Source organism: Hippoglossus hippoglossus, chromosome 21 (assembly GCF_009819705.1).
Source record: "Hippoglossus hippoglossus isolate fHipHip1 chromosome 21, fHipHip1.pri, whole genome shotgun sequence".
Classification (NCBI taxonomy): Eukaryota; Metazoa; Chordata; class Actinopteri; order Pleuronectiformes; family Pleuronectidae; genus Hippoglossus; species Hippoglossus hippoglossus.
The window spans coordinates 16033056-16055648 of NC_047171.1; the positions used below are offsets into that span (position 1 = coordinate 16033056).

At 42.2% G+C, this 22593-nt stretch overlaps 2 protein-coding genes across 3 annotated transcripts in view; one reads left to right on the top strand and one right to left on the bottom strand.

Annotated features, from left to right (window-relative positions):
- Positions 1–4720, top strand: part of fgf14 (fibroblast growth factor 14) — a 101103-nt gene extending 96383 nt beyond the window's left edge. For both annotated transcript variants that reach the window (XM_034574294.1, XM_034574295.1), the window contains exon 5: positions 1062–4720. In XM_034574294.1, coding sequence (XP_034430185.1) covers positions 1062–1204 — 143 coding nt within the window. In that variant the 3' untranslated portion in view covers positions 1205–4720. The remainder of the gene's footprint in view (positions 1–1061) is intronic.
- Positions 4639–22593, bottom strand: part of itgbl1 (integrin, beta-like 1) — a 40437-nt gene continuing 22482 nt past the window's right edge. Inside the window, exons 8-11 of the mRNA XM_034574293.1 lie at positions 16225–16341; positions 11572–11718; positions 9058–9171; positions 4639–5281 (exon numbers count right to left, since the gene is read on the bottom strand). Coding sequence (XP_034430184.1) covers positions 5193–5281; positions 9058–9171; positions 11572–11718; positions 16225–16341 — 467 coding nt within the window. The 3' untranslated portion in view covers positions 4639–5192. The remainder of the gene's footprint in view (positions 5282–9057; positions 9172–11571; positions 11719–16224; positions 16342–22593) is intronic.

Here is a 22593-nt window from a genome sequence, read left to right on the forward strand (position 1 = left end):
AGCATTGAGAAAGCCATCACCCACTCCCTTTAAAGGTTGGGTGCATTGGACTTTACCAGATTGCAATTTTAACAGTAGATTTGCATGAAAGTAAAAAAAGATAAGGTCTGTTTGGTTTATGCCACAATTGGTCAAACTCTTACTTAATTAAATTCACTGTGTTCACGTACCTTGTGTATGTGCTTATGTAGGCACATATTGACTTATTGAAAAAAACTAATACTGAAGCTTTGCCTTTAGAGCAGCTTTTTCTCTGTCTTTTTCCATTTCCTCAACATAACAGTGCACCAACAATGCATCTGACCACACATAATTTTTAGACTAACACGACCATGGTAGCTGGACGTGAAAATAAAAAACTGTCAGTGCAGCTAAGACATGTGTGTTGTGCTTGGCCTCTAACACAGAATTCTGTCATATTTTCAACTCAAGGGGCAAATAATCCTCACTACTATAAACTGTGATGTCTGAAACATAACACCTTCTATATGTGAAGAAATGTGGATACTTCCATACTTGGTAAAGGTATAACTGTATGTGAAATATCCTGGACGTATTTTTTGAATTTGTGTGCTGATTCTCGGTTTTGCCGTCGTAAGCGGACACAGTGTAGGAGACAGTTCCATTGGTGCAGTAGGAAATGTTGATGGTCCAGCAGATGCCCCCCCTCACTCTCGTCAGTCACCGGCCTGATTGCTTCCCATCATTAAACATAGAATCAATTTGAAGTGTCCTGTCGAGACGGTAATACAGCTGTAGTGCAGTGGCTGTAATGAGACACCGCTGTTTTGTCGAAAATCATTTGATTACATTCAGAATCAGCCGGGATGGAGCTGGAAGCCCATAGGCAAGGAGGGGATCAGCTCTTTTTTCCATCTGTAAAATTACAGGGTGTCCTGAGTGCAGCTCGTGAAGAAGGACGCAACAGCAAGTCTTCTTAAAGGAAATATGACCCGTGACTAGTTTTAGATAGGAAAATGCAAAAGTTCAGTTAAAGGGGTTCTTGCTAACATCGTGTGCCTTGTCTCTCTCCTTTCTTTCCTTATCCTCTGCTTCTCCAGTTGCCATGTACAGAGAGCCATCGTTGCATGATGTTGGAGAGACGGTGCCCAAGGCGGCAGTACCTCCCAGTAAAAGCACAAGTGAGCCGGCGGTGATGAACGGAGGTAAACCTGTGAGCAAGCCCGACAAGCCCGCGACATAGCCACACCTGACCGGCGCCCTCTGCGTGTGCGTGGCGGGGAGGGGGGGTGTGTGTGACGGAGGCAGGGCTTTTCCCCCACGAGACTCCAGACCCTCTTTCCTCTGCGGATCAGATGCAGGCGAACCTTCCTCCCTTTCTTCTCTTGCTCTTCCTCTGCTTTCTCCGCCTTGCCCACCTTTCTCTCCGGCTGTCTCAGCGCGGGCAGACGGATCCAGAGGTGGCCTGGTTTCTCCAGCACAGGAGGGAAGAGGACCTCTGATCATGGAATGCCTTTCGATTCCTCTGTAACTGTGAGAGTTCATGTGAATAATGCGTGTTTCACGACCACGCTCGTGGTACTTTGCTTGCTGACAGTTCATCCAAGAAACCTTCCCGCCCCCTCTCTATAATGCCCTGTTGGAGCGGAGTGCGTGTACCTTCAGATCTATTTTCTATACCACAGTTCACCAGCTATGTTCTGGGACAGAGACTGTATAGATAGAGTAAATATGTGGACTGTCGTCCTCTATTTTTTACGAGTACGTTCCCCTCCCTCTCTTTCTATCTCCAGTCACTCACTTTTCTCTTTGTCTAGTAACCTAGAAAAGTTAAAAACATTTTGCAAGGGAGTTGTGTGATTTTCTAAGAAACACATTCACCAAGATATGACATGAAAACACATATACACAAAAAAACTATCGAAATGTTCCTCTTGCCTACAACATGCACACACCTACACACACACTCAGAAGTTGTAGGGGAAATCTGATATTTCTTTTTTTACAGCTGATAAAAACACACGGGAGGCTGGCAGATAGCTCCTGCAATCATAGTTGACGAAGTGCTAATTGCCGCTGCAATCAATGCGAGGAGTGCCCTACACACATACATGCGCATACACACGTTTATAAGCAGATGTGCGTGTGGGTGGGAGAGCGCTGGAAGGAATGGTGTATACATATCACTATCTAAGTCCCACCAGCGCTTCTGTACGCCTTCTCTGGTAAATAGAAAAACCTGAAGTCTATTTTTCTTTAATCTTATTTCAGAGCGTGGGCTCTAGGAATATCTCTAGGCCTTGTAGGCCTCTGTCCCTCACTCGCTGACTTCTTTGGACTGTAAGGCAAGGCTTGTGGCTTTGACCCAGATGGTCTATAACTGCAGCACTGGCAGCCATCTTAAGGCAGCGTCTACTTAAAGCCAGAAGACAACATGGCTGGAAACCGGTAGGCGACATTTATACTGGCTGCATCCCTATTTGGTTCAGCAAACTAAAGCATGGGCAAGGTTAATATTGTGTTCTCTCTTCGTGCAGCAGTTATACAAGAGATGGCTTATATTGTAACATTTTCACTGTATAAAACTTAGGGAAAATGACTATTAAAAAATCATAACTTTTTAAAATGTCTAGATATGAATATAATTATGATTATGAGAGGATTTGTCTCCTAGCTCAGCATGCAGAGTCCAGTACTGATCATCTTGGCCTGTCACGTGCCTGTTTGGACCTTAACTCCCGGCATGCAAAAACAGGTTCCCAGTCCCCACTGGGCCAAAGGTGCCTCACCCACCCGATACATCCACGTAGAGGACACGTAGCATTATCCATTGAGAAACCACACTCAGATGTATCCATTCTGAAATGACCAAAGTCCTTTTTCATCCCGAGAAGAACTGAACTGTTTAGAAAAGAAAACAAATACGATTTTCTCTCTCTCTCTCTCTCTATCTCAATCTCTCTCTCTCTCTCTCTCTCTATCTCAATCTCTCTCTCTCTCTATCTCTCTCTCTAATCCAATTCATCCAAGCTTTCACTGTGATAGCATTTTGTTCTGTCCGGCAGAATCAACTCTACTCAGACCTGCAAAGGTCGTGACTGATGTCATTTGGGAGAAGTACGTAAACCTTGAACTAATCACGTGCATGTATTTTCTGTAAGGAACAAGGTATGGGTATCGTTCTTCACTCTGTTTAAGCGGAAGAGCGCTGACGAGTGGAATGGGCATGTTGTCGGCTACGGCACACTCACACCTAACCTGGAGGTAAACCACTGCACTTTCTGTTTCGCATTGTCCTCATGACTGTTAGCAGTTTATCAAAGCTCTATCCGATCAATCACATTATGATGTTTTAATGTCTAGTTTTGATGGATAAGATTTAGAATATTGAATAGATTGTTGCTGCTGTACGCTGCTAAAACTGCAACTGTGCTAAGAGATTGATTTGGTAAATATGATTTTCGGAGTTTATTGGCATCACACATGGCCATCCCTTATTACAGCGCATCCAAGCACATTAGTTAGACTCTGATATTTGTCTGTAAAAAGCTGTTGATGATATAACACGTACTGTTGACGCGAACGCGCAGGAGCTGGACGTTTTCCGACCTCGTTACAGCCAGTCATCCTCCACTTACGAACTCTACATGCTGGGCTGGCTGCTGCTGCGGCCCTGCAGTCCAGTTAAATGGCTCCTCCGAGGCTGACTTTATTTTTGTAAATGAACAGTGTGTAAATGTACTTCCCTGTTTGGATCTCTGTACTCCACAGTTTTGTTTTTTCTTTTTTTTTAGCGTTCGTCTTCATTTTCTCTCGTATACGGGTCAAGTGTGATGTCGTCTCCTAACCCTGATCACTTTTGCTTTGCCCCCCCCCCCACACCCCTCTTTAGCAAACTTAGTTCCTCTATCGCTTCCGTTTTCAACCTCCTTATTTCGTAAGTTGTCCCATCTGTTGCATGGGGAGAGGATGGTATCGATGAACTGCATGTAGTAGGCTTTGTCTATCAAGAACTGTTGGTATGTACCGCTAATTTTACATACATATATGCAACGAGTTTGTCTACACTATACAGTTTGTGTTTTGTTGTATACACATATACAACATATTGAATAAAATATTTATATAAAGGTGTGCTGTAATGTCAGTAACATACTTAATGCAATATAGTGTGCAGTATATTATTGCACCTGTCATTTCTTTGATGGGACAAAGAAAATGGAGGGGGGGGGGGTTGGCTAGTTTAAGCATGAAAAAGGCCAAAGTAGAATTTACATTAAATTTTATTTGTGACTTCTTATCGGTTCTCTTTTCAAGTGGTGACTGAGCTCGTGTGTCAATGCAGCTCTCATCCCCCGATGCCTCCTTTTTGAAGTGACATGGACATCCAGCATGCCACAACTAAAACTATGTATGCCCTTCTCTTCCTTTTCCTCCACTTATCACCACGTATGAGTCGGGTGAGAAATGTCCATTAAGTACCTTCAGTACAGTGTGGGTTTCATGGTCAGGTCGTCTGGTTTGATTTTTTTCCCGGTGGAGAAGAATAGGCACTATTAAAAATAATTTTATTTTCAAAAATATATATATATATATATACCATTGCAAGTATGCCCATTGGAGTTATGTCATGTTATAACAAATTTGTAACCATGTATGATTAAGGTCTTCGCATTGTTTTCCATGCAAACTGTTGTGTCATGCGGCACATTTAATGTTTTATTATTAAAAAAAAAGAAATAAAAACATAAAACAGTAACCTCTGCCTGGAGCTTTCTCAGTCCGATTTGACACTTCATTGTATATCAGTCAAAAACAGACGCACGTTATCCCCTGCAGTGTCCCACACATCCCAGATATGTCCCCTTAATAAAAGAACACTTGCTTTTGTCATCTACCTGTATAGTATGCAGCCATTTGCAATATGTGACTGTTCCTATGTTATTACAAAAAAACATACATAAAGGTGTAATATGTTTTAAACAGAAGAAGATATGGTTGTTTCTTTTCACCTTTTACAAAAGTCCAGTTTTAATAAGGATCATTTGTAACCAGTACAATAAATGAATGAACGCTCTTCGCGACACACAGAACTCCATCCACGTTTATATCTTCTCCCTCCTCCTGTGGTTTCCAGGCTGGCCGTGGTGGTAGATGGCGGCGGCGCTCCTGGTCGCTCCAGGCAGCCAGGCCTCTCGTCTCTCTAACGCCCACTCACCGCCCCGCTCTCCTCAGTACTCGGCTCCCACCCAGATTTCGCAAGCGTTCCCTGTCCAGCCGTCCCAGCACTCGCAGTTGCCGCAGTTGCACAAGCCGTTCCCTGTGAGAAGATGTGAGAAGAGAAGCTGTGAATTAAAAAGAGCTGTGCCATCATGCCTGACCTTTAACAAGGTTCCTCTTTTCACACCCTGCATCCCTGGGTGCGAGTTGTGGGGGGGGGGGGGGGGGGGGGGGGAATTGAGGAGATCTGCGCTGCTCAGGACAGTTTGTGGTTTTCCACTGCTTTTGCCCGTAACAGAGAAAACTCGTGTTAAATCAAGAGCGAAAAACTTTAGCTCAGATATTATAAAGTCTGAACTGTTCCTCCTTCTTGTGGCAGTGCTACCGGGTTTATAAGTAACTTTTTTAACCCTCTATTTAATTAACGTTCAAATCTCATCAGCTACAAAGGGGCCTTAGTCTTTATTTAACCAATGATCATCTATTCATAATTCAAGAATCTCTCTCTCACATATCTCCAGAACTGTTCATCTTATCGACTTCCTAAACGGCCTGTTTATAGATAAGGGCCCAGGGAAGGGCAGTGCTGAATTTGGCAAACGCAAAAAGTAAACTTTGAATTAACATGCAGCCAGCGCACTGTAGCAGCTGTGGCTGCATCTAATGAACACAAGTGAGGTTATCAATCTCATTAGCAGCGTGTTCACAACGACAACGACTGATTCAGTTCGAGGTTCTGAGTCGAGCTTCACCGAATGCTCAATAAACAGGTGAAGAGCTGTGATGGGAACCTGAAAATACAAGAGGCTGGAACACCAAATGTGTCTCTGTGTATTTTAATAGGGGCTTTCTGCAGAAAGGATCAACACAGCGAGAGTCACAGGGATCTCAGAGTGTTGATGGAGAACAGGATCTTATACAAGAGAACTAAGGCTGTTTGTCTGAGCCAGTTCAGACTGGTTCTGTCGGCGCAGTCTGAGACAGGAATCAAGACACAGGAAACTGATTTGCATACGTTTCCTTTGAAGATAAAAGCAGACAGAAATGAAGTCATTGGACAGTCAATAAGTAATAGAACGGTCATAAAGGTATTAGAAAGGTCATACAGGCTTTCAGGTCACAAACAGTTAAGGTCATAAAAGTTACTTTTCAACTACAAAATAGTTTTCCCACCACACTGAGTTTGTTCCCAGTACAGAGCTACAGAGCTTCAGGGATCTGTGGACTGAGTCCTGCAGTCAGTATTGACTTTACTGATGGTCCCTTTTCCAGTTTGAGAAAGAAAAGCCACATACATCCCATTCCAAACAGGCAGGATTAGACCAGGTACATAACTACTATTATTTAATATGGGTATTATTTAGGAATGGGGATATTTTTTATTTTGCTATAAGTAGCATAACACCCTGCCCCCATAGCTGTCTGAGTTTACTGGGCTGTCAGAGACGCTGGGGTTAACAGGAGGACTCCCGCTGGCCCGGTGTCACACAACTGAAAAGACGTATCTGCTGCAAAATCTCTCTGTGGGAGAGGAGGGAGGAGTCCGAGGAGGGCGAGGGGTGATGGATGATGATGAGGATAAAACAGTGAAAGTGAGGTGAAAACACAGATGGCACCAGAGATGGGTAAGTAGGTGAGAGAAAGAACAAGAACAAGGATGGGGGATAGGAGCGTGTTGGAGGAAAGGGACTGAGCTGGAGGAGGCTGCACAGGATTTCTCTCAGAAACCGTGTCTATGTTAATCAGCCACAAGCCCATTTGTTCTACTGAAGAAATAATGTTTTGGAACAAGTCACAAATGCTCCGTTTCGTTTGTTTCTCTGTGGATTTAGCAAACAAAACTCAAAATTTGAATAAACCGCAGATTCATTGCGGACTATAATCTTGCGGATTAATGCACATGCAACGGATGATGTGCTTTGGTGAACATTTATGGCGCCTAATGATAACGAAGGAACGTCAGTACTTGACAATAGGACATGAATTGAAATGAAGCATATCACACATATTCTCAGGCTGCGTTCATGGTTCTTACTCTGCTGCGCGTAAACCTCAGCGTTCGGAAAATCAATGCGCCGCACCATTGAGACACAAACCAAGAGATCATTTTGTGATTATATTCTTAATGCGCAAATATTAAATAGGAAAACTGAGACCTTAAGAGCAATTTCTACAAATTAATGAACACAACCCTCATGCCCTGATATAACCACAGTATATTACATGGTGACAGAAAATTGTGATTGACTTTTTGTCTCTTTACTGAAATGATTGCCGACATTATCATATTCTGTGCATGAAATTAACCAGCAAGCATTCCTAACACGCTGAATTTTCCACATCACTCATCAAGTGATACGTGTAATGACAATCTACGGCATTGAAGGGCCTGTGAAATCTCCGGCTGCAGAGGATTTATTGGTAAACCTGCGAGACAAATTTTTGCATCATTAGCGTGGAAGAAAAATGATTGCGTCATGATGACCTAAAGGAGGAGGAGCGGTGTTGTATTATCAACACCCTTCCTGGAATTACCTTTCCATGCAAAACACCATTACATTATAATAATGGGTATGGTAATAGGGCAGGTTACGGTGATATGGTAATTTTCACATATGTACTCCAGTCAGTAATATGGTAATCAGGAACATTCAACAGACATCTCCATATATTTCCTTTGTATTCTCGCGGGCTCGCCACTATTTTTATGCAACGTTTGTCTGCAGCTGGAACGACTGGTCCCCATTTGAATGACATTAAGGCTGACGTTTGGAGTCGTGGAGTCATGACGAGAAACACTTCTGAACAGCTGTCCAGGGTTTGACAGGCCCCAGGGGGTAAATACAAAGATAAACATGTAGTGAGGTTTCTATTATCAGTGGCACAAGGACGGCTCCTGTGGATAAACCACGAGAATAGAGGAGGTTTGTGTGTGTGTGTTTGTGTTGTCTCGATTAATTTGTCCACTTTCTGACTCCATACACTTTAACATTAGTGGGATAGAGTCAGATTAGTTTTGTTGGTTTTGTTTTACTGCCACAGGTGTCACACAAGTAGTCTTATATATATATATATATAAATACAGTATATATGATCTCTGATATTAGCTCCAAACACATAGTAGGTCATCATGAATGCAGGATAAAATATTTGTTATCAAATATGTAAAGTAAAAAGTATCATTAAAACAGTTGTGAAGTATCCAGATCATATCATTACTTATGTAAAAGCCCCGGCTTCAGATTTGAATCATGTAAATGAGCTGGAAACGAGATGTTCTTTACAACCTGTACCAGTGTTTAAATATACTATTGTATCATAACACTAAGCTGTACTTTAATGTTGTCTTTGGTGTGGGGATAAATACAGTTTCATAATACTGTTTGGTAGTTAAATCTGTAACAATTTAATGTATTTTGAAATTTGAATTCACATCTCTTACAAGCCAATATGGAAGCCAGATACTTTTATTATTGTTAAATATGGTATGCGATGACCACTGTTATTTAGGAATGAATATATTTTTATTTACATATAAATACAACAAGTATGTAAAAGAAAAAAATATTAAAACAGTGTAGGAAGAAGAATTCAAGGTTTTGAGGTTTGGATTTAGTTTAAAAGACCAAAGGATCACATTTGTTTATACAACATAGTTATTTTTATTATATTGCTGGTCTTTTCTAATGAGACTGCCTGGTTTTCTCTCTGTTGAGGTCTGTTCAGCTCTGAATACCCACGGGTCTATTTGGATTGGGTCCCTCTTTTTTGAAAATGCATGTTGGAATATAGGAGGTTTTCCTCAGGTCTGTTATACACTGGGTCCAAAATGTTGGATCCCGAAGGCCCCGAGTGTGTGTTTGCTTCCCACGCTACCTGTGCAGATGAGGCCGTCGTGTTTGTCACACTCTCGGTCGTCACACTCGCAGAACTCTCCAGACACCCACCAGTCTTGGGGAGAGCAGATGCATTGGCCACAGTGACAGGAACCTGCAACTCACACAAAAACACACACTCACACTCAGAGAACTGTTGATTAACATCACATTTCTTTCATCCAACATTTTGACAGTGTGTATATTGTTGTGTTTTTACACCATTCCCTTGTTACTTGTGTTATTTTCCACTGTTTGTTTTATTTCCTGTAAATTCTTTATTTTACTCCGAAGATTAATCGTGTCGGGCAGAGTGGATATGAGCTCGTCCCGGGGGAAACAACTACTAATGTACTTTTGCCACCAGGAAACCAATCCACCCACACTTTAAACTTCCTCCCCATCGCTGTGTGCTGCTCCTAAGGCCGGCAGCAGGATAATAAGGTATCAAAGATTAGTGGAGGAAACAAATCTACTGCTGTTAACTTCTTTTTCCCCCCCGAAAGCTCTCACCCTGAGGTCCAACGAGCAACTGTGTGTTTTCAATCTCCCTCGATTTCTATCACCATACACCAGGTTGCAGGAACCCGCAATGAGAGGTAGAGGCAGACGGTGAGAGACAGATAAAGCGAGGAGCAGAAGACGAGGTTAAACAGACGAGAGAGAGGGCACGGAGAATGAACGTTTTATTTTCCACGCCTCAGACGGTCTATTTCTGAAGATTCACGGCCACGCGATAAGAGGAATCCTGTTGTTTTCTGTCATTCGCCACACAGTGATACACACAATTTAGTGACAACACTGTCAGATATATTGAACTGCAACCATCAGTTCTTCACCAATTTCTTTTCTATCGATTTATCGATTGTTTTGTCTACAAAATATTATGAAAATGGAGTAAAATGACACCTTCAAGTTGTTTTGTTAAACCAATATAACAATACTAAAAGTCTTTCATCTAACTTTTTCATAAAACAAATAAAAAACTGCCTATTTTTATATTTGAGAAGCTGAAAACAATGAATATTTGGCCTTTCTGCACCATACGATGTAAAAAAGTAAATTATATGAACATTTGTTATTGATTTATCAGTTGATCTCAAATAATCATCCATACAGAGGATTATAATAGAGGAGATAATAGAATTTGTACAATAAAAACATTATGTGTCATGAACTTTTCATGTATATAATATGTATATGATGTGTTAAATTGAGTCTAAACGATGACAACATCCATGAATCTAAACAGTCTCGTCCAGATTGTTATTTTAATCGTAACAGAAAAAGTTATTAAGTTATGACAGAGAAAAAACAGTTGGGTTCACAGTGGAAATTTGATGACAATCTGTTGGAAAGTGCATCAGTTTAATTGCTTGGTGCCATGAACTCAAACGCAGTGGGAAATTGTAGAAAGTATACGAGTATATCTGAGACTGTGAGAGTTAAGATAAGGTTCAATCTCACTGCGCATACACAGGTTTTGATTGAGCTCTTCTGTAAGTAAGTTTGTGAATATTAGATTAGTGTGAATATTTCATCCGTTTCATTATGATAACAGTGATAATAAAGATCAGGAGTTCTAGTTCACGTCTTAAATTGCTTTTTTTGAACACCTTTGTATTTGATGGTCAGAGCTGGTGATGTAAATGCAACTCAGGTCCCTGGAAATAAATGAACTGTGGATATGATAGTTATGTAGCTTTCATTATGAATATTTGCCACCAGGGTGCAACAGAAAGGAAATCCATTAGAAATAGTGAATCAAATATAAAGTCTGAGGATGAAGCCTGTTGGACAAGTATAAGGAGGCGTTCCAGACAAACTTGGTGAAATTCAATAAAAAGACAACTGGGATTCACATATTGCGTCTATGTAGTGTTTGCTGTTTATCTAGAGAGTTATTTTTTACATGACATAGAAGAAAAAAAATATTGGCGAGTAAACATTTTGAGCATTTTTACAGTGAAAGTGAGTCAAAACCTGTGATGCAGAGTTTGTTGAGTTGGCGAAAGAGCCGAAAAACTTGCAGGTGTAATTGGAAAGGGACGATGTTTTCCTCCTGTGAGAGTTTCTACAGAGAGGACATCTTGTGATACACCAGCGATAGAGGACATCAAAATCATAAAAGGGCAGTAAACATCTGAGGAGGGCAATTAATCACAATCATAAAATAGAACTTGGGTGGTTTTAATGTTTTCACACATTTCTGGAGAGGGGGCAGAGGTGTGCTAGGGTGGACGGCTCTCAGGAGATGTTTTGAAATGATTTACTGAAAGAGGTTTCTGCTGCTGCGACAATCTTGAAGTGTCAAATATTATCCAGGATGGATGTCTGGTAACCCCGTATTTTGTATATATCATCACGATTTCTTAATAAAACGGGCTAGAATATTAGATTATTGTGCATGTAAAAATATGTGTATAATGTATGAGTATGTACATTTTCTATTTTTATGACTTTCAGGGAAAACTTGTACATAGCAACATATGATTAAAAAAAAGACGTTATTCACCTTTTCCACTGCACATGACTCCATCTGACGTCTCACACAGCTCTTTGCTCTGGTTGTCGCTTATGTCACAAGACCTGGAGAACTGGCACAGCTTCCCGAACCAGCCGTCCTTGCAGATGCAGCGTCCACACGAACAGTAACCGTGACCTGGCGGCGGAGGGCAGAAGGGCCGTCATTTAAGAGGAGACAGAATATGAAGCAGGCTCCATGAGCAAATTTAAAGACGAAAGATTGAGTCAAAGGGGGATGTGTGTGTAGAGCAAAAAAGATGGCACATAAATGCAGGGAGTTGACAGTGTAGACCTTGACACTAATGGGCGCTACAAGGAGACAGGGCTGCGGAGAAGATGAGAGCGATGCAGCAGGCTTATAGAACATGGGACTTGAAAGAAACTGTCATCGCTGGTCGTGTCCTGTCCTGAATTAATCTCCGGCACTTCAGAGGAAGAGATGAAAAACATGGAAAGGCACAGGCAGACAAAAAACAAACACGCCCACTCAGGGAACCAGGGACGCTTTATTGGTTAAAAGAGGCGGTTTGGTGCGTTGGTGCCTCCAGTAGCTGACGGCATCGCTGGGGTTTGAACGCTACAACACTCCTGTCGCCCCCTTCATCTCCTGCAGGACCCTTGTACATAGACGAGTTTGCATCATGGATTGATCAATCGTGTTCACATCTGGGAACAGAGGCCAGATTGAAGCGATGGTAATTAGCAGAGGATTTCCCCATCATTTTCATAACACAAATCCATACTGTGCTGCTGGAGTGTTTGATGGAGGAGGTGTATTGATCCGCTCAAACAGCAGTTTTGATTCTTCTTGCTGTAAATCAGCACCTTGTCACACGTTCCAGAGATTCACATGTGAATTGATTTAAACTGGAAAGATCATTACACCGATTGAAAGCTTGTCAGGGCATTTATTCAACAAAATGATTCAATAATAACACATAACATGTGGTGCTGGTGTGTAAGATGTAGTTTGTATTTCCATGTAAATAAACATTAAACCAGAATGGCATTAAGTAAAGCGCATTCCTCCACCAATGCCCAACAGTCTCTTTATGAAGTCACATTTAAATTCACTGGATCCAGATTTTTATCTGAGAAATTAATTCAAAATCTCGTTAAACATTAAAGAAAGTGAGAAAAGAAAATCCTGGCGGCTCTTCCCTGACCCATACGGCAAGTTTTATGGAAATTCATCCAATAGTTTTTGCATGAGCCTGCTTACTAATGAAAACGTTGATGAAAACATTCCCTCCTTGGCGAAGGTAATCACCATCAATGTAATGTTACACTTATTTATTCCAAGATTAATATTTAATGAAACATGGCTTCATTGGCTTTGGCTTTTCTGTGAAAAAATAGATGTTAGTCTCATATGTATATATTAAATCTGATGCTCTATATACACTACCTTTGAAGCTCACCAGTGTCCAACCCTTAGTCAGCCTCACTTCCTGTGTGGTGCTGTCTGATTTCTTATGTATGTGGCATATGGATCTGCTGGACGTGTGTGAGTGTGGTGGTTGTGGTTGTGGTGGGAGGTTATGAAAGGATTGGAGTGGCAGCTTCGGCAATCCGTGCATGGCCGCCTCAATCAGCCGGCCTGGGAGAGCGGCTAATTGCTTTGGAGGAAAGGCAACCTGGCCCTCAATCAATTAGCCTGCACCTGCCATTCACAGAGCAGGCGCTGTGTTGTAGCGTTTAGACATGGGCCGCAGTGTGGAGGAGGAGGTGGTGGTGAACCAGGTGTTTGATCCAGCAAACATCTGTACAGTGTGCAGAGAGCATCCCTCACAAGTTAATGGGGACCAATTTATGTTTGTATGCTCCTCTAGAGTAGCTTTGCATGATTGACAGTTTAGAAAAAGTTCTTGTTTATCTCAACCTGTGGGTGTTTTGAAGCCCCTCAGTTGAGCCCCTGACTGAAATATTGGCTGGGGCCTCCTTAAAAACCCACTTTCTCATGATTGGTCGAATGTTTGGAAGCCTGCAAGGGGCGTGTCTCATCCAACCCCCGCATCCTCTTACTGAGGTGAAGGTTCTCAAAGAAAACTGTAAAACTACAGAACTGCTAACTAAAACTTGGAAATGGCCACTTCTCAAATCCATCCATACATGCTTGAGCCGATCCGAAATACTAGAGAGTTCTGAAGCGACAAAACATTACAGCTGAACATAAAAACTAGAAGGTCACAGCGTGCGTACCTCCACCAAGGCCGACGTCCTATCTCGCCATGTTAAAGAAAGTTTATCTGGATCCACTCCAGAATTAAAATGGTTTAGTTTAGTAAGTAATCCTGCTGGCAGTCAAACAAACAAATAAATAAAAGTCAACGAAAACATTCCCTCCTCGGTAAAAACACCATTACCTGCTTATTGAGGGAGTCCATATATATTTTAAAAAAATCTATATTATTCATTTAACAGTTGTACATGTAGGTAATAAATTCAAATAGGGAATGACATGGAAAGTGTTTGCAGTCAAGAATTACAAATGCTAACATTGCTTTTGTTATTCTGCTGTTGCCAAATGGCCTCATATAAAACTGTTGGGTATTGGTATTCAGGAGTGAATTAAACACTTATACTATTCAAGTAGACTGTGTTAGGAGAAGGAGCTGATGGCCGTATAAAGAAACGTGTGACCAACTCTGCGATCATGAAACTCTGAAAAGAGTCTGATTGCATGAAAACTCCTAATTCATAAACACGGGAAGATTTCACTCCTCTACCGTCTCCTTCATATGATGAGAATCCAGCTTCAGAGCAGAGAAGGTGACCAGAAAGGCCTGAGGTGGGAGCACTTCATGGTTCACCATACTTTCCACATTGTGTGTCCACTGACAGTTACATACGTCTGGTGACACACGCACATGCCCACGTTTCTATTCACACTGAGGGTCTGCATCACTCTGTCGTTCCATGCAGGCGCACCTGATTCCACCTTCCGTGTTGCAGCTGGGGCATGTGCAGTCGGCGCGTACAGTCAGCATGGTCACAAATTATGGGCTGCACGTGGACGTCCACACTGGGGTCCGTAGATACCCAGCGGTGGATGAAGACATTTATGTCCCGAGGACCGTAGTGGCCTCAGAAACTATGAATCCACCTTTAAGCCTTGTGTGGTGGATAATTTAGCTGCTCTCTCCCCTTGGTTTTTCTGTGTGGAGAAAACACTTGAGAGCCAAGTGTGGACTGAGCTGACGGACAAGCTGATTAACACTGAAGGACTGAACTATGTGCCATTCATCACTTCTCTCCTCGGTCTGCAGCGAGGCTCAAACATCCAGGGGCACTCGCTGTACCCTGGAAATAACTTCCACTGGCCTCCGTGTGTGTGTGTGTGTGTGTGTGTGTGTGTGTGTGTGTGTGTGTGTGTGTGTGTGTGTGTGTGTGTGTGTGTGTGTGTGTGGGTGTTCGTCTGTGTTGGTGTTCGGTGCTCAGACGAGAAGCCTCATGAAGAATTGTCTCTGGATGGCCCAGCACACAATGAGCCTCAGTAATCCATTCACATAAATACTGCATCCCCCTTTTATAGCAGGAATGTACCCTCAGATGCTGCAATGCACCACTGATACAAAAATGCCACAGCCCCCGAAACAACACCAGAAAGCCCCACTCAGAGGGAGGCACTGACACACAGCGGCTGAGTGAAAGGAACAGACAGATTTCCTGTCAGTTTAAGAATAAACACGGAAACCGTTTGAGGATTCACACGTGACAAGAGTGAAATAAACAACAGAATGTCCTCCCACTGCTTGATACACCTGTGGAGAGAACTGCTCCTAAGTGATGTTTTAGAGGTGCAAGATAATCTGCACTACGTTAGTTTTTTTGTTTACACTTTATTGCAGCAGAAATATCAGAGTGGCGTATGTGTCCACAGGATCCATATCTTACAAAGGGACTGTCTATAAAGATGGACGAAATGACTGCTCCCCAAAAGTTGGCTGCAGTAGAAGTTATAAACCCTGTCTCCTCCGAGTTAGCGTATGGATTTTGACTAAAAAGTTTAAATACATATGCTAAATAGTTGTGCAATATCTAATTATGTGCTTTTAAATGCGGATTTTCAAAGTTCAAAATTCTTCTTTCATCTTGTTGGATTGGTAGAGCCAGGGGATTTTACGGGGGGCATTCTGGGTAACTCTTTTGATCACCTCATAAATCAGAATATACTGTTAACCGCCATAAAAATGACTTTTCTCCATGTTTTTAGGAATAAAATATGATATAAATCGGGCTATGAATGATATATGAACAAACCTGTAAAATATAGGAGATGTCGATTTACAGCCCAGTGAATGAGAAAAAGGAGTATTTTGACAAAACGGCCTCTGAAGATATGGATTCAAATAGATGCCAATAGACAATATGTAGGAACATAAACATTTCAAGATGTATTTTGGACGTATTCTTTCCACAAGACAGAAAAATAATATATTATGGATGCAATAGCCCTAAATTTGTTTGCAGTGTCTATCAAGTACTGTCTGTTCACTCTGTTCCTCATTCAGATTACACTGTCCTTAATGGACACAAAGACTTGTTGTTTGTGTGTGTGTGTGTGTGTGTGTGTGTGTGTGTGTGTGTGTGTGTGTGTGTGTGTGTGTGTGTGTGTGTGAATGCGTGCGTGTGCTCTTACCTCCACAGACCTCTCCACTGATGTCCTCGCACTGACGGTCGTCACACTCACAGTTTTTGCCATGAACACGACTGTCCCCAGGTGGATGACAGGCACACTGTCCACACTGACACTGACCTACAAAACACAGACACATTTTCTCACTTCCGAGCAGAGTTTTATGGCAGAGCAGTGGTTTTAGTAGCTGTCCGGTGGAATAGTCTCACTGTTTCTTTCAGTGTCTCACGTCATCCTGAGTATCTAAGACGGGAGAGTGATTTGCACGCCTGCAGCAGATGAGTCGGACAAGTGATTTTAAGCACAACACAATCTGCCTGACGACATTCCTGCCAGACACATGGTGAAATCTTATATGTAAATCACTTACTCTGCTAAACACTAATATAGGCTACACACACACACACTCACACACACACACGCACACACACACGCACACACACACGCACACAAACACTTTAAGATACTCCTATCCCTCTTCAATCAGTGAGATGCCAGTGGAGTGGGCCACAGGGAAACTTACTAAATGAGCATGCTGGCTAATGGTTAAACTCATTAGACTCACATCATCTCTGCTGAACTATGATTGGAGGTGTGCAGGATACCTGATCATTTATCCAGACTGCTCTGAGTCATATTATCATTCACTCACAAGGCTTTTCCTACCACAGCTACGCTGATGACACCCAACTAATCCTCTCTCTTCCCCAATCTGAAACACAGGTGGCAGCACGAATCTCTGCCTGTCTGACTGACATCTCTCAGTGGATGTCCGCACACCACCTGAAAATCAACCTTGACAAGACCGAACTACTTTTCCTCCCAGGGAAAGGCTCTCCCACGCATGACCTGCCTATCACCTTTGACAACTCCGAGACAGCCCCCACCCAGACTGCTAGGAACCTGGGTGTGACACTCGACAGTCAACTCTCCCTTACTGCCAACATTACTGCAACAACCCGCTCCTGTAGATACATGCTGTAGAACACCAGGATGATACGTCCCCTTCTCACTCAGAAGGCGAGGCAGGTTCTGGTCCAGGCTCTGGTCATCTCACGCCTAGACTATTGTAACTCCCTCCTGGCAGGTCTACCTGCTAGTGCCATCCGACCTCTGCAGCTCATCCAGAATGCAGCAGCTCCCCTGGTCTTTAACATACTTAAGTTCACTCACACTACTCCGCTCCTCCGCTCCCTTCACTGGTTACCGGTGGCTGCCCGCATCCGTTTCAAAACACTAGTAGTGGCGTACTGTGCTGCGAACAGATCGGGTCCAGTCTACATCCAGGACATGGTCAAACGTTACACCCCAGCCCGTCCACTCCGCTCTGCTTCGGCCAATCGGCTTGTTGCTCCCTCACTGCGAGCTAAACACTCAACAAAACCATGACTGTTTGCTGTCCTGGCTCCTAAATGGTGGAATGAGCTCCTCAATGACATCAGGACAGCAGAAAGTCAGATTTTGGGTTTTTGGTATTTTTTTTGTTGTAATTCTGACAAACAAACCAACCAACCAACCAAACAATTGGACTGGGGGTAAAAACATATCCTTCCTGGGCGGAGGTAATAATTCACAGCCGGGGGCTGAAATGTGTTCCAGCTCAACCTAAGTCTACTTTCTCGAACACAGCTTAAGAATAACGTATGAGGCATTACCATGAAATGTGCATTTGTCTTGTCTGCCCTTTGTTTTTTTATGAAAGAGTACGCACACAGTTAGACATCTTTCAAACATTCCTCTTCACTAATGCTGCAGACGCCCTGAAGGGCTGAGAACAGGTGAGCCGCCACCGTGCCACCATGAAAAATAATTGCACAAAGGGAATTTCCCAGCTCAGTGAAGACAGATGGTTTAAAACACAGCATTGTGAGTGCCAGTCGTTCTCTCTCCCCCTGTTTTTTATTGAGCGGGCTAGTCCGTTTTTGCAAAAATCATTATCCACTCTGAATGTTTTCCCTGTTTGTTTCCCTGCAGGGTGCATTCTGTGTTTAGTGCCACTAAATAACAACTAATACACATCCAGAATGTGTTTGTGCCGGCACGCTTTTATCTTTTGATGACTCACTGAGCGGAATTAGGCTCAATAAATAAAACAGGAACAGGAATTCATGAGGCAGCCACTTGACTGACAGCCTCATCTAATATGTTGTCCATGTCACATCACTGTCACTTCTCATGACTGCACACACACACACACACACACACACACACACACACACACACACACACACACACACACACACACACACACACACACACACACACACACACACACACTCCCCTGCTCCTCTGCTCTGGGGAGGCAGTTACCCTAGCAACCAGTGATGTCATAACACCGTGCCTTATTGATTATCTCTGTGGTTGTCAAACGGTCCACATCAGTGTGTACGTGTGTGTGTTGTGCTTGTTGATGTCTGTCATCCTGCTTAATGTGCACAACGTCACGTTAGAAGAAACTGGTCTGAGAAGAGTTTGAACAAAACTGAGAACCACTGAAGGGACACACTCCGGTAATGTAGCAAACTACATCCTTCTTCACTCATATTAGTTAAATCATAGTCATTGTAAAAGGGGCTGGATGAAAACATTAGTAAACAGATGACTATTTCAGTGGTTGGGTCAGTTTGCGAAGGGGCAGGGAGGAGAGGGGAAGGCAGCTTCTCTTTTCTAAAAGACGCGGAGTGCAACCACCAAACATAATTACATAGTAGTCGGTTTCTGAGTTGAATTTCTCTCACAGTTGTCTTAACAAATATTTTCAGATGACAGCCATTTTTGAGTTTGTTTGCATGTGCAAATATTACAGAAAGTGAATAGTTATAAATTCTTTTTTGAGTTTGAGTGATTAATGGTTATATGACCTGAGGATTTTTTTTAGAAAAAAATATTATAGATTTTCTAGTGTAAATGCTGTTTGGATTCTTGGAGCATAGAAAACCTCCTATACGCCTTGTGTTTGGCCATGCATTGACTTTTAGTTTCTGTAGAACAGCTTAGAGTCTGTGCTCAAAAGTACATAAGGTTGTGTATTTCATATTTTACAGCCAGTTGGTCATGTCTTAGATTTAAATGCAAGTTTCCACTCGATTCAAATTTATGTAGTTCCACAGAGTTTCAAATAATAATTTCAGATTTTTTTTAAGGGAAGAGCCATCATACATTCTGCAGTAGCAATAAACCAGCCAATAATGTGACTTATTTCACAGACACACTCAAACAGTGTTTTGATGTGTCACATTTGTCACATTGTCAGTAAAGTGGAACTTCATGCCCATTTTTGTGACAAAATCATCACCACAATCGGTGCCTCACTTGATCGGCATAAACACAACCCCAGCTGTGACTCTCCTCTCACCACAGAGCTGTGAAACTAACACAGGCCCCGTTCACCTGGCACCATGCATCATGGGTGACCCCATCACAAGTGGACAGCTCTAACTTTCTGTTTGTAAATGGAAATTGACAGTGTTTAAATGGTACTTTTTCTGGTCTTAACAAGCACTCGACGCAATTTACATTTCAGTTCTAAATATCTCTTATTTTTTACATCAAGATCCATAAATTATTTCCTGAAAAAATGACGACAATGTTTCTCCATCTTGAGGAAAGTGATAAAGAAAGCAAAACAAGATCTGCAACAAAATAAAATTAGATTTTTTTTCCTGTCCAATGCCCCATCCCTCCACCGAGTTTGGTGCAAATCAGTTCAGGACTTTTTGCGTAATTCTGGGGAAAATTCGGAGCTAAATACTCCGAGATCCACCGGTTTGTCCAGATCTGCTCTATAGTATAATGGTTCATGCCCCGCCAGTCCACAAAACGTAATGGAAATTGGTTCAGTAGTTTTGGAGTAATCCTGCTGAAAATCAAACAAAAAATAAAGGTAAAGAAAACATAACCTCCTCCATCTGCTGAGCTGTGTCTCGTGTTTAAACATTTTTTACCACCCAAACTGCCGGAGGATAAAATGGCTTTTTAAAATAATACCCTGGCCTCATTTTGACCATTTTCCTCAAATATCTGCCTCATTATTGAAGCTGTCGACGTTCTTACTCCCATTTCACTGGGTCTCTGCTGGCTCAAATCTGATGTTCTTTCATGCTTGTCATGTTCTTTTGAGATTTTATTGTAAAAAATTGGTAGCCCAATAATAAATCCCCAGTCTTTCCATTCGTTGTTGGGTAATGTAAAAGGTATTTGCATTTAAATACTGACAATCACACAGTTAATGTGTATCACAGGCCGCTCTGCTCTGGAAAGGAATTCCAGAATCAGCAGAAAGATGTTGAAAGCAGGTGTTTCCTTGAGGAAATACCAGAGTGTAAAGAATGTGCTATCCACCAGCGTCTTGCCTCCGACCCTCAAGAAGAAAAGCTCTGAAGCTGTTGTTTCAAATTTCAAGGCTTTTCCGCTCAAGCTGCCATCTGCACCAGCCGCATTCATCCATGCCTAAGTGATTTTCTACGTCTGTCTCCTTCGCTTTCTCTCTCTTTCTCTCTTGCCCTCCCGCCCCACTTCCTGTCTCCCCTCACTGTGGCTGCAACAGACCTTCTCTCTTTAGAATATTCTTTCCCCCGACTTCTGTGATCTAAATCAAACACAAAATCAAACGGGCGTCCTCTGCAAACGTGATTCGAGTGAATAAAAACACACGTGCACAAATGCACCATCCTAAACACTCAGGTATGCATGCACTCACTGTCCCTTTCTGTTTAATACTGCATCCTTTGTCTGCTTCAACACAAATATTTAAGTCTAATAATAGAGGAGAAGCAGGTGGAGCTGACAGAAGGAATTTACTACCTACAGACAATGACTTCAACATGATTTAGACATAAATAGTTGGTCTAAAGAAATTCAGATTATCTGGAATAATGTCTTTTATTTATTTAATCCAGGTTAGAATTGATTAATTGAGACATATGCTTAGAAAAATAAAATATTGTGTCGGTGGTGTACATGTACACCTTTAACTGGGCATTGGCTGAAAAGCAAATGCAATTTTTTTTAAAGGAAGAATTTATGAATCCCATTAATTGTTCTATCGCACAGGGTAATTTAAAGTTTCATTTGGTTGCAGCAATTGGAGATAATTTAAAGGTACTGCTGGAGGAATTAAAGCTAATTAACTCTCTCGGCACAAGTTAATCTTTGCGGTTTCATTATGTGGGGGGGGGGTTGCCGAGCTTGATTCTCTCAGCCCTGTTGCTGCAGAATTGGTTTGAGGCCACAAAGAATGTTGCGGTAAAGAGAAAATATGCAATGAATAGTTGATGCATTCAGAGGACGCCAATTTGGTTCTATTCTGAGGCCGCTCTTATACTGCTCCATCGTTGGCCAGAGGTGATGTTGACTTGTTAATGTAATTGTCTCTGTGGTAGGAGCCCTCTGGTTTCAGGTGCCCAATCTAATCTGCGGCTTTCTCAGCAATGGGGTGTGGGGAATATTAATGGCCAATGTAAAAGCTGACAGTAGGCTACAGTCCACACCTCCTCTCTTCTGGTTTGGAACAAAGCAGCGGTTGAAAGGTTGTGGGCTCCCCAGTGATTTCCTCCACAGTCAAATGAAACAGGAAATCAATGCTTCACATTAACCCCTGATAAAAAAAAAAAGTGTGGAGCCCTGAAACCAAGCAGGTTGTGTCCTTGGAATGTAAGTTGAATCACAGTGAGACCTACAAAGAACACCGGAGACTTTATTGCAGCTCTTCTCGTCGTCCTTCCTCCCTGAAGTAACAAGGCTCCGCCAGGTCTTCCCCAGAAAATGACAACAACGTTAACGGAAGAAAAATGAATGGAGTGGAAGTATGCTACACTGAACAATGGCTAACCTGGGCGGCTGATTGATTACCTCTGCTGCATCACAGTGAAATACAGTCACAAGAGATTCATTGGAATACTCTGAGGTGTGCACTGCAACAAGGGGTAATTTATTAACAAATGTCCAAAGCATGTTTTTGGAACAATGCAGGTTGTCACTCAGTTTGAGGACAATGCAACAACTGACCATTGTGCACCTCTGAATGAATATTTGGCATGAATCTGGAAAAGCTGTACTGTCTTGTTGGTTTTCCTTTTTTTGTTAACAGGCAAGTCTATACATTTGGGACGAGAGTCATTTCAAGAGAGCTGCACAAGAGGTGATTGACATTGTCATGTTCAGATTTCATGAATACCTCCTACATTTGATTGGAAAAGCAAACCACTTGCAAGGCTTTCATCACTTCTGATTCTCATGGGGAAAAAGTTGGACCGTTTGCGAACATCTAATTTCTCCTACACAATAAAAAATCTGTTTGTAGGTCAGTCATATTTCCTGCAGTCACTACCCCTTTGGGATTCATTCAAGTTTTTTCTAAGGCACTGCTTTGGA